Source organism: Manis pentadactyla, chromosome 5 (assembly GCF_030020395.1).
Source record: "Manis pentadactyla isolate mManPen7 chromosome 5, mManPen7.hap1, whole genome shotgun sequence".
In the NCBI taxonomy this organism is placed as follows: domain Eukaryota; kingdom Metazoa; phylum Chordata; class Mammalia; order Pholidota; family Manidae; genus Manis; species Manis pentadactyla.
Window position 1 is genome coordinate 19688728 of NC_080023.1, and position 12645 is coordinate 19701372.

Genomic DNA, 12645 nt, shown 5'->3' on the forward strand with positions numbered 1-12645 from the left:
GCAGAGGAGAAAAAGCAGAGCACTGTGGGTGTGCATAGAATCTGCTCCTAAGAGTTGGACAAGGCTACATTTGACCCATGACCTGCAAGATGAGCAGTAGTTTGTAGGGGCACTCCAGACAAAACAGACAGCAGGTGCAAAGGCCCTGAGGCACAGGGCAATATAGCTCAGCAAAGGGGCTGAGATTAGTGCTGCAGAGCTGAAAGGTGAGGTCACTACTGGCAAGAGATGTGACTGGAGAATCAGGAGAGGCCAGATAATGGAGGGCCTAGAACACCATGGCTGGGAGATGGGATTGGATTTGGAAGGCAAGGATGGAACAGCAAGTGGCATGATAAATAAAAAAATAAATGAAGGATTAACCCGTTCTCCACTGCAAAGTCATAGCCACCTTTGAACAGGGGCCTCTGAGTTTCTCAAGATGTCTGGTATCATTACGGAATGAGTAATCTGGCCTTAATGTTGATGACTGGGGGTGGGGGTAAGGCGGAGGATGACCGTGACTCATAGGGCCCTGAAAATAAACCAGCCCTATAACTTTAGATGCAGATGAGAATAAACGGAATCTGGGGCTTTATGCAGTCGATTTTTTTTTTAGGGGAAGAGGCTGGATACTGAGATATGGGGTCTGTGGAACATTTTAACATCTTCCCTACACATTTTGGCAGGTAAATTACTTAACAGACCATGAATATGAGTCACTAAATTTCAAACCTTGGGTGAGAAAACCAAGTTTGATAAATGTGTCCAGCTACTAGAATAAAGACCCAGAGTACAAGCAAATCATCAAGTTCAGACTGTGCCAATGCAAAAGGAGCCCCAGGCCTGTGCTTAGTGTTTTACAAACACACACACACAAAGTATATATACACACACTGACATTCTTATACAGCATATTCACATACACACACACTCACACACATGCCCTCCCTTTCTTTCCTTAAAATATCAGTTGCAAACATCAATTCCTAAATTATCTCATGCCTAAAAGGTGATAAAATTAGCAGTGACCAAAAGATGAAGCAGAAATATATTTAGGAAATTTGGGGTAGAGAGGTAGTTCATTAAAAAAAAAAGAAATCAGTCAATTGAGAAGAACGATAAATCCAAAAGTCACATCTTCAAAATGTTTCAGTATTCTGTGGGTTTACAATGTCTCAAAAATTCCTGTAGTATTTTTATGAGTTGAAAGGAAACCACTGCACATGTTTCATTGTATTCTCTAGAAAACCTTGTCCTGCTGTTATCACTTGAGGAAGTGACTAAGAAGATCTGGCTTCTAATTAGTGACCAAACTCCTAGGTTATAGAACTTAAATCCTTTTAATGATGCTTAAAACCATACCAGAGGTTAACTTGTCCAGTGTTATTTAGAACCCTGCTTAGGCATTCTCTCCCAACCCCTATTTCATGACTGGGAACAGTAAAGCTTAATTTTTCAATATATATTAATCCAAGAGGTCAAAAAAAATGTTTTTAAGGAATTAAGTGGAGAAAAGGCCCCGTAAGGAAGGCTTCCTAAATATGCCCTCAGATCCAGCTTCTCAAGTCAGTAGGCACAAAATCCTCTCTGACCTTTTGCTATGGAAGAGTTCATTGGATAACCCACACCTTTCCATGCATTTTTTAAAGAGCCAGCATCTTTCAAAATGGTGCCTTTCAATAGCCAACAACTCCCAGAAACAATGAAACTCACCACCATTTGTCAAGGAATTTGGTAACGTTTAAAAAGGCATTTCCCAAGAAAGCACCACCTCCCTGCCATGCAGTTTTCTGTAGTCTAACTCCAGTGGCCATCTCTGCTGTGAAAGCTGCCTTTGGCTTCTATCTTGGCAAAACAGGAAATTATTTGGGGGGACAGAATTAAACTTTGATAGTTTTTCTTTCTTTTCTCTATCGTACTTTTGTTCATAGCTTCAGCTGGGAGAGAGCACACACATTTAGTTTGGAGTTTATGAGTTCATATTTTATAATTAACGTTGCCAACAGGGGAGTTTGATTAATACCAAGCAGTGGATTTTGAGCAATGTTCCATACAAATTGCCAAATTTAGCAATAAAATAAATTGGTTATGTGAACATAATTAGTAGGATGACTACTTAAAATTCAAAACTGAATGTGAATAATTTCAAATCATCTGAGCCACAAATCCATTATTTGTATAGAGGGGAAGAGTATAGCATTTGGGTTTTATTTTGCCCTCAACCACAATGTTATTCACCACCAAGTCGAACATAATGAAACTTCTACAATGGGTTGTGACAATATTTTAGAGCAATCCAGAAATACATACAAACCCATGTGTGCGCATGCACAAAAGGGAATATAATAACAATAAGAAATGCTAAAGTGTGGATTTTCACTGCAAATGTAAAAACTGTAACAAAATTTTCAGCAAATGCTGGATTACATTGTTCTGATGTGCTGTATAGAAATCCCCAGCACACAATTGTGCAGGAGAGCTTTTTCCCTTTAAATATTCACTGTACCTTATTGTCACCCTGGACTTCTCCAAGCCTTTGCTGAAGTTCTTTAATTTCTTCTCCCAGATGTTTATTTCGGTCCTGAGAATCTCTCAATAATTGTGCAAGATTAGCCTGGAAATATCAAGACATTGTGAAATACGATCAGAAACAAAGGAGTGGATAAATGTGGGGCTTTATCAGGCTAACTGAGGCTGGTGTCCAAGCCCAGCTGAACAGCACAAAGCCCATTAGAGTAAAAGCATATATGAACGCAGCAAGTGTGCGAATTATGGCACAACAGCTGCATGCAGGGAAGTGTATTGGCTGTGAACCTCAGTTGGGGGATGTTCTTTGTTTCCAGAATGGTTCACAGAAGAGTAATGTAGGAGTCAGTCACATTCAACTTAAAAATATATATATTTTGAGGCTTCTCACTAACAATCTTGCAAGTAGACATGGAATTCAATTCTAAAATGTGGGCCAACAATATAGGAAATGCCTTCTTTTCCTTGTTTAGATAGGTTTTTTTTTGTCTTCAGATGTATCTTGCTTAATGAGCTTTCCTTTGATACCTCAATGCCCAGAATTTTGATCACAAAATAAGGCAGCCAGAGATGAGACAAGTGATACATGGTTTCAGAAATTAGGATCCAGAGGTAGCTCAACAGTCTCCAGGGCTGGTTTTCTCACCTCCTTACTCCCTGTTCATGTTCCCATAGTACCAAACAGCGAGGAGGATCACCTGCCAGGCCTGTCTTCATGTCGTCATCCCTTCCTTGAGATTTGCCTCCTGCTCAGACCCAGATCCCCCCAGCCCCTGTGGGTGGCTCCTCATCACCCAGCCTCCCCGTCTCAATCCAGCTCCATCTCACACCGTCACTGGCCCTGCTTCTGGAGCATGTGAGCGCCTCCAACTACGCTTCCACCCCTTGTTCAAGGTCCCCGAACCTGGGATTGCTGACTCTCCCCAACTACGTACATGCCTTCCTCTACTCCAGCCTTAAGCATACTGCTCTGACTGCATTCTCTCTCTCCAGAATACCTCTTGGCTCCCTCCCTCACGTTTTTCAGGCCTTTATTCAAAGGCCACCATCCCAACGGGGCCACTGCATTACCTGATCTAGTATTACAACCTGCCCACCCCCACCCTAAACTCTCAAGCCCTTTCCCCTACACTATTTTTTTTCCACAGCACTAGCCCTTTCTTAACATACCATGCAATTTACTTCATTGTTTATTGCTTACTATTTATTTCCCATGTCCCTCTCTATTAAAATAGAAGTTCCACGAAGGGAGACTGGAACTTTGTTCTCTCTGCTGATCTCCCCAAACACTCAGTAGATGTTCTGTAAATACTTTTTAAATGAGAAATACTACACTGGGCCTGGAGGTTGTGGCCTCAGCCAAGGCACCTGGAATAAAAACAATATGGACCAACACGGAAACCAGTGACTGGCATGAAGTCTTGCATTAAAAAATCCTACTCATCCATGCTTGCTGGATTTAACCAAGTCCTGAGTTCTTCTCACTTACTTGTGAACATTAGTCAATAATGCCATCTAATCTTCAACTCTCTATTGGCAGAGTTCATATCTTAAAATAGCTACATTCTAATTTCCCCAGATTTCCATTCCCTCAGGTAAAAATTTGGTAAAAGATGAGGAAAATTCCCATTTTAGAGTAAGAAAGCAATGAAACAAGAGATATTGTCACTAACTGCTTTTGGAAATTTTTCCCAGTGGAATTAGATAGTTGTAGCCCAATGCTGCCACTTATTGGGCTGGTTCTTGAACCTCCTGAATTTCCCCATCTGTAAATGAGGCTGACCATACATACTTAATATGGTGGTTTGATGTTTCAGCTGAATAATGAACAGAGGACACCTACCACAGTGCCTGGCATACAGTAGGTGCTGGTTAAAGGCTGGTCACCTCCCTCTCAGTGGCTCCAATTCGACACTCAGTAAACAGTTGGGCCGATGTGACCGAATGCCTCCTTGGACACAGCTGGCTCCTTTGTGACCCTGCCCCTTCACTGTTCCTTATTCATCCACTCATTTACATAAGAAACATGTTTTTGAGCACCTACCACGTGCCAGACACTGTTTTAGACTCCAGAGACATACAGCAGTGAACACTACAGACAAAACCCCTGGCCCTTGTAAACTTACATTTTAATAGATGGCATTACATTAATTACATTACAGTAAAATAATGACCCAGTAGTTGAATGATGAGTGCTATGGAGAAAAACTAAGCAGGCAAAGGGAATAGAGTGTGCCAGGGGAAAGTGACACAGAAGAACTCACTGAGAAGGCCACATTTAAACCAGGACTTAAAAAGGGACAGAGAATGGGTGTGAGGCTTGTGGATCCACCAGGGGGAAGTTCCACGTTAGGGAAAACGCAACTGGCTCCTGCTCCCTGCCCCCCATCCACTCAGAAGACTTCCATCTTGGAGAGCAGCTCAAGGCCACAAGGGCAGGCTGACCCCACAGACTGCAGCGAAGTAGAGGGGTGATTCCCTTCTTGATTTTCCTGTCCTGGTCCCTCCCCTCCATCCCATTGCTCTCCTGCATTAGCACAAGGTATCGCCAGTGGGTGGCCTCTGCTTTTCCTCCAAAGAACTCCAGAACACTTCCCAGACATCAGCTCAGCAAGCATAATCCCTGCCCAACAGATGCAGGGACAGGCCCCCCAGGCCGGGGTGACGGGCTCAGAGGGGGGTGAGGGGTGCAGGAGCAGCCACCGCCTACACACCATCAGCATCTGTAGGAGACATAGCAAGATTCACCTTCACGGGACCTGCCTTTTCTTAAACGGTGGAAGAGATGCTTGGAAAAAAAAATGCTTGTAGGAGTAACAGTGAAAATTTAACAAAAGAAAAAAAAACAACCCTGGAGTGCCCCTAACCTTCCCATTTTAAGTCAGTAATGGCTTGAGCCCCTCAGGTGGGTGGTGTAACTGCAGTAGCTAGAGAAGTGCAACCCCATCTATCAGTGATGAAAGGCCATTCTCCACCTCCACCCTGTCAGCGCCCAGGACATTTGCAAAATATAATAAAAATCAATTACTAGGAAAATGAATTTAAGAAGACATCAAAATAAAACTCTAAGTCTGTTAGATTGCACAGACATAAAATCATGCTGTCAAATTGCTATAAAAGTTTTGGAACAACCTTCTCAATTTCTGTACTCCTCTTGTCATGGACCTGCGCTGATCTTTGGGACTCACTTTGAATAGCACTGAGCTCAGCACTGCTCCCAGGTATCTGGATATTGGCACAGGGCAGGCACCAGGTATATACATCAAGGTTTCCAGTAATATATGAAGCAGAGGACAAGGCTGCTTCCAGAAACTGATTTAGAGACCCAGCGATGTGATCACCAAATAGTATTTACTCTGAAGCCTGACTGAAAAGAAATCTACCAAAATAAAGTGAGGCATTTCTACAGCACCTGCAAAACAATGGTCAATTAGATTCATGTCACCTCCAAACGGTTCACAGCAAATCTACCCAGGCTTTGAAATGGACCTTTGGGATAGGGTGGGGTGGGGGAGGCACCCCACTTAAAAGCAGGTGAACTGTAATTTTCTTTTATATTTCACAAGCTGGATTACTTGTCAACACACAATTCTTTTCTATTCAGTCCTTCCACCTCCTCACCTCCAAAACAATCACTCTGAAAACTAGAAAATGACTATTCTGATATGGTACCTAATTCCTTGACATACACCTTAAAGAACAAAAAAAAAGAGAGAAAGAAAGAAAAGTAGTATATTTCAAAGCACTCAAAATAGAGGAGAAAAGTTCACACAATTCTTTCAACCAAAAATAACACCCATGACTCACATACATTCACTATAACAATCCATCAAGCTAACACACGGCTCCTGCTTATAATTTATCAGCTATGCAGAGCATTTTGTCTTCGTGTTATTGAGAAGGACTCTGTGACCATCAGTTTAGAATAGCAGCACTGTGTAAAGGAAATGTCAGGGAAAAAGTGGCAGACCGTCTAACACTGGGAAGGATTTCACAGGGAAGGAAAACAAGACCAAGAGATTATTTCCTCTAAATCTCTGGGGTAGGGGGTAGCATAAATAGCAAAATATGAAAAGGTTTAAAAAGAAGCCTCTTTTAAATATTCAGATCTAGCCAGGGCTGCTGTTAAAGGTTGACATTTTTAGCTCTGATAATAGCAGAATGCTGAATACAGTGGAATATATTGTAGAATCTTATATTTAAGCTACTCTTTCAAGCTAGGAGTTTATCTATAAAAATTTGTGATGGGGAAGGGAGGGAGGAGAGATGTGATGAAAATATAGCAAGGACACCGAGACGGAAAGCATATCACTTTCTCCATTCCGACACACCTCGCTTTGTCAGGGAACACCGCAACCCCCAATCACACTGATGCCCGCAGAAGTGTTCCGCCAAGCCAGGGCTTGGTGTGGGAACTACGATGCTCACGGAAATTCTCTCTACACAGAGATGAAGGCCACAAGCCCTGACAGCTGTTGTGAAGGCAGAGACTGGAGAGCTGAGGGAGCAGTATGGACGTTGGTCCAACCTGTCCACCTTTTTGCAGAAATTCTCACTGAGGCCAATGAGTCACGTGGGCAAAGGGGGCTGTTCCTCTACCTTTGTTCAAGTCCTACTGCTTCCTAAACTCTAGCTCTTGCTTCTACCACGGTGTTTCATTTCCCCTACAAATGCCACAAAATACGTCAGAATAGTTTACACTACAGAGACATTTTTTAAACTTATAAGAAATGATGGGAGATTTAAAAAAAAAAGGATATGTCACATTTGACACTGACAATCACTGTTAAGGACTCCTTTCAAGATTAAGTAATCAACACTGTTCATGAGCAAGGAATTTCAGGATACTAGTTGCAAGAAACAGCCCTAAGTCTTTTAAATGGGGAGCAAAGGATCCACGATATACTACTTCTCTCCCTGAAATGAAATGAAAGCATGGATATGAGGGGATCATATATGCCACTCCAAAATATGTCCCTTTGTCACCAGATTATTTTGAGCTGAAGGCAATTGAGAACCAGCAGAGAGAGCATTCTCTTCCCTTCCCTTTTCTGCCTAAAAGTAGGGCATAAATTGCCATTTGTGAAGGTGTCCCATCCTCTGCCGTACCATGAAGAAGAGTGGAATAAGCAAGTAAGGAACAACCTTACTGAAATAACTCCTATCTTCATTAGCTTCCCCATATATTTTCAAGTCACTTTCCCACAATTTACCTTCACTTGAACCCCAAAACCCCTTTCTTTTGTTAAAATGGCACCAAAGACTAGAAGGCTAACCACTGCTTTGAGTCTCACTTATTTTCTGTGAAGTCCTGAGCATGTAAAATATTTGTATTTTTTTGTATGCTTTTTTCTCCTGTTAATCTGTCTTTTGCCAGTTAAAGTTGCAGGCCCCCATTCACTGAACAGAAGAAGTTAGAGGAGAAGTTTTCCTTCTCTGAAAGATAAAAACAAAAGGAAAGTGATGAAAAGTTTAAGATGAAATAAAGTGAACCTCTTCACCTTGTGCTAGCCCAGACACTGGGAAAATCAGTACGAGGGGCAGGCTACATGTTTTTACCTAAGTCTAAATAGTTGAGACCAGTGACCAGGAGGCGAAAGGGGTAACATTCTAGGAACAATCCCTCCAGTCATCCTGAATCTTTGTAATTTACTAGATACACATCAATGCAGTAACCTAGCCATGGAAAAGTTACTGTCCATCATCAGGTGAACCTGAGGGACACCAGAGAGAGTTCTGTAACTCACTCCTCAACATATCAAAACAGGAATTCAAAACTGGGAAGGAAAAGAAACAAGAGAGAGACAGGGAGTCACATAAAGGCTTAACCAAGACACTTCCTCAAAAAGAGTAAGGAAAAGAGAGCGAGCACAATAGAGACTGAGACAAGATTTAGAAGACGCTGCTAACCACATGTTAAAAATACTCTGGATCTCTTAAACCCACACCTTCAATAGGGGAAAGTTCTAGATCAAGCAAGAATATGTAAAACAAACGAAAAAGTGTTGGGTGAACCATCAAGTGTGCCTGATGCATGTGATTGACAGCAAATTTAATCGCAATTCTACCCTGCTGCTTTGGTCTCCGCAACTCCTGTGTTGATGGTAATAGAGTGAACTTGCTTTGCTGAGAAAGAGCCCCCTAGTCATTTCAGCTGCCAAAGTGATGACCTCTGCTACTGCGACCGCTTGCTTATGGACAAAAAACAACCACCAGGAGCTTATTTTCCACACAAATTTTTTGGCTCCTGTGAGGATCCCTCAGCAGCCTACTCCCACTTCATAATCTCAAAACACACACTTGCAACTGAATGCATTTCCAGGCCCACAGGCAAACACTCTTCAATAGGTTTAGGAGGTTGCTATTTAAATAACTGTTTGCTTAATCTTGGCTATTATGACTCTGCATCTGCCACTTAGTGGCTCCTTTAATAGCTCCAAGTTCTTCAGGCTCTTTGAGCCTAAATTTCCTCATCTGTAAATTGGGGGGTGCTCTCACCTGCTTTACAAAATCATTGCAAGGATTCAAACGGCTCCTATACCGTGATGCACTAGTGTTCAGAATACAGTTCCTGCTGTTAAGATTTGGGAGGGCTCCCACAGGCTGGACCCTGGATGGCTTCGGAGTTTCCTTCGTGTAACAGTGAAGTACTATTCAAAGAGTTGGGAAACAAACATCTCAAAGCACTCCAGATCTCTGAAGGAAGTTTTAGGTTCTGAGCATCAAACCAGGATGCATACAAAGCTGCTCTGATTCGCAGTCACGGGGAGACTGTAATAAGATCCACCAGGAAAATTTTTCTACTGAAGTAAAAGCCTCCTACCATCCCACAAAGGGCCACTCTGTGTCCTGATTTCTCCAGGGTTGTCATCCTGGCACATGTCACCACCTAAATAAGCCATCACTTTTTAAGGGAAGAAAACAAAGGCTCCCCCCTGGACCACAAGGAACAACTCCTCTGATATGTCTGCTTAGAAATGAGAACAGGAAAAGACAAAGATGTGTTTGACTGTCCATTCAAGGAGGAATTCGAAAGGGGAACATGGGCTGCTGCCATGACCCCAAAGAATCCCATCTTATAAGAAGATTAACCCAAGATAATTTAAATTCCCCTTTCTCTCCTTTGGAGGAACTGCTCATTTAGCAGAAGAAAATATTTAAAGGGTCATTTGAGAGCTTTTGGTGATCGCTAGCTGCAAGTGCAAAGAGGTGCTCTGTGTACAGTTCTGCCTGGAGTATCAAGAAGAAATTTTCATTTCAATATCCCACGAGAAGCTATTAGTGCAATCACTGCTGTCACGACTTCTTCCCAGCTTCTTTAACGGATGATTTGCCATTGGCAATTGAGTTGTTTTAAAAAGGATTGTAAGTTCTAAAAGAAAGCCTCAACCGACTGTATTTCTAGAACAAACATGAAAGTTCTGGTCTGTCCTCTGAGCAGGAGACAAAAATGCAAGAAAATATTATAGCCAGATACAGGTTGCCACAGGAAAGAACACTGGCTTCACAGCGACAGTTTCTAGCTCCCAGCTCAGTTTCTGGTTCTCCACCGCTCCTAAGCAGAGGGCTTCAAATAAAGCACCTCATCTCTGGCTTCCAAAGGAGGACTATGATTCCTCCTCATGCAGTCAGTCAAGAGTCGATTATGGAACAAAAAAACCTGAACTAGAGCACTGAACTACAAGTTAGCAGATCTGAATTTGCTTTCCACTCTATTAACTTGTGTGATCTTGGACAAGTCACAGGAGAAACAGTAAACAGCCGACATCCACTGAGTGCTCCCCAAGTACAAGGCAATGAACATTAGAGCATTATCATACCAATCCTTGTGAGAACTTTATGAATCCATCTCATTATTACCTTCATTTTGGAGGGGAGGAAATTGAGTCTCAGAAAGGTTACATAACTTGCCCAAGATCACCCAGCCAAGTGAAAGGGCTAAATCTGAATCCATACAATTGGATGCCAGAACGTTTTTTGTCATCTACTGCCACTCCGACACTGCCTTGTGACTTTATGAATGACCTAACTTGCAGGTGTGACCTCAGAAGATAGTGGGGAGGTTACATACATACATGTGTACATGATCTCCGGAAGGCACAAATCACTAAAAAGTCTGAGAGTAGGGTATTGTTTCTGCCTATATTTAAGAAAAATCCTCAATACATTTATAGTCAGCCCAAGCTGCTATAAAAAAGACACTACAAACTGGGCAGCTTATAAACAAGACAAAGTATTTCTCATAGTTCTAAAGGCTGGAAATCCAAAATCAGGGTAAGGGCCCTTTTCCAGGTTGTAGCTTTCTCTTTCTAACCTCACATGGTAGAGAGCAGAGCAGAGGAAGCAAGCTCTCTGTGGTTCCCAGAAGGGCACTAATCCCATTCATGAGCTCCACCTCATGACCTCGTCAACCCCTAACTAACTCCCAGAGGCTCCACCTACTAATAGTACCACACTGGGGAGGAGAGTTTCACCATGTGAATTTTGGGGGACACAAACATTCAGTCCATAATAGGGTGATCTTAACAATCTCTCCCCCAAATCGAGAACTGAACAGAGGAAAAGTCCAGTGAAGAGAGATCATAGAAATTCCTCCTTTCAAATCAAGAAACAAAAGCCACAGCTTCAAGGCCGATGGGCAACAAGATGCTCAATGCAGTCTCCTTTTCCAATATGTGGATCTTTTGGCCTCCACGTCCCATCTGTTAACCTGGCAGCTGGTTCTTGTTTCGGCACCTTCTGCTTACACAGGTGCATTTGCCTTGCGGCTGGGGGGGTAAACACATCACCCACAGTTTTGCCTTTGGGATAAACATGTAACACAGGTGACACTGGGTCAGGCTGCATGCTTCTAACTCCTTCCTGCTGATGAAAAGTTACGAAAAATACTTGTGGCTCTTGCTTCCAATACTGGCACAAGAATGGCAAAGCTGAATGCTTCGGACTAAATGCAAACTTTCATTGTAGCCAATGCCTAAAATGTAATGGTGTATTTTCTTCCTACACTGACCTAATGAAGAGGGTGTCTTACCTTCTTTTGCTCAAAAATCAATCACCTGCTTTTGTAAATAAAATTTTTAAAAATACATTTTAAAGAGTTAAGATTCTCTATTTTTCCAAGTGCTGAAACTATGTCTCCCCACTATTTATCAAGAAGACATTACTTCCATTACTAAGCCAGAATTCTCTCCCTTGCTTTGGGCTATATTTTTCTCTCCATAGCACTGATTATACCATTTAACATCCTATATATTATAGTTATTATGTTTATTGTCTGCTCATAGCATCCCTGCTAGACTGAAGGTGACTATGTTATTTATCATCCAAATCAAGATACTTTGGTGAGTGAAAAGCATGAATACAAATTATGCCAGAACAAGAACTGTAAATAGAGACAGTCCCAGGAAACCAGAGGTATGGTCACCCTAACTACACTGCAAGCTCTATAAGCTCAGGATTTGGGTCTGGCTTTTTCAATGTAGGCTGTATCCCTATTGCCTAAATCAGCACAAGACTCCCATAACATGCTCAATAAATACTCTGAATCACTGTGGCTCCAAGCATGAACTCTGAGTAGACTGCAAGGGTTCAGACTCTAGCTCCATCACCAATTAATTACATCATTTCCCTTGGGTGATTTCCTTGACAGCCACGTGCCTCCATCTCATTTGTCAGATGGCAATATAGTAATAGACCTGACCACGTGGTTGTGTGAGAACTAACTGAGATCATCTACAGTGCAAGGCTGGGCACAAGGTCCGGCACACCACAACAGGGAGCACTCAAAACCATGGGCTGTCATCATCATCATTTGTCATTCTGAGTCTGTCTTGAGAAGGCATGTGGAACAAATAGTCATGACCCTGTCTACCCAGCACCCTTTCAACATGACAATAGTAGAAGCTGCTTTGTATTTATAGGATGCCTGGCTGACCCTGAAATGGGCCTTTGGTGTGAGCCTGGCCTAGGGAAGCTGAGGGCACCTGAGTCCTGGCAGTAGCTGATCCTGAGACCCGGCTACATTTCTGCCTCTTATGGTAGCTATTCAAACACAGTGCTTCTGAGCCAGGAAGCTCCTCTTTGGCCCAAGCTACTTTAAGCTGCCAAGTGCAACCAAAAGGGTCCCGACAGGGGCAG

At 42.5% G+C, this 12645-nt stretch overlaps 1 protein-coding gene across 5 annotated transcripts in view; it reads right to left on the bottom strand.

The window, feature by feature from the left end:
- CCDC149 (coiled-coil domain containing 149) overlaps nucleotides 1–12645 on the bottom strand; it is a 100224-nt gene that overhangs the window by 43872 nt on the left and 43707 nt on the right. For all 5 annotated transcript variants that reach the window (XM_036920995.2, XM_036920999.2, XM_036920996.2 and 2 more), the window contains one exon: nucleotides 2489–2596. In XM_036920995.2, the coding sequence (XP_036776890.1) occupies nucleotides 2489–2596 (108 nt within the window). The remainder of the gene's footprint in view (nucleotides 1–2488; nucleotides 2597–12645) is intronic.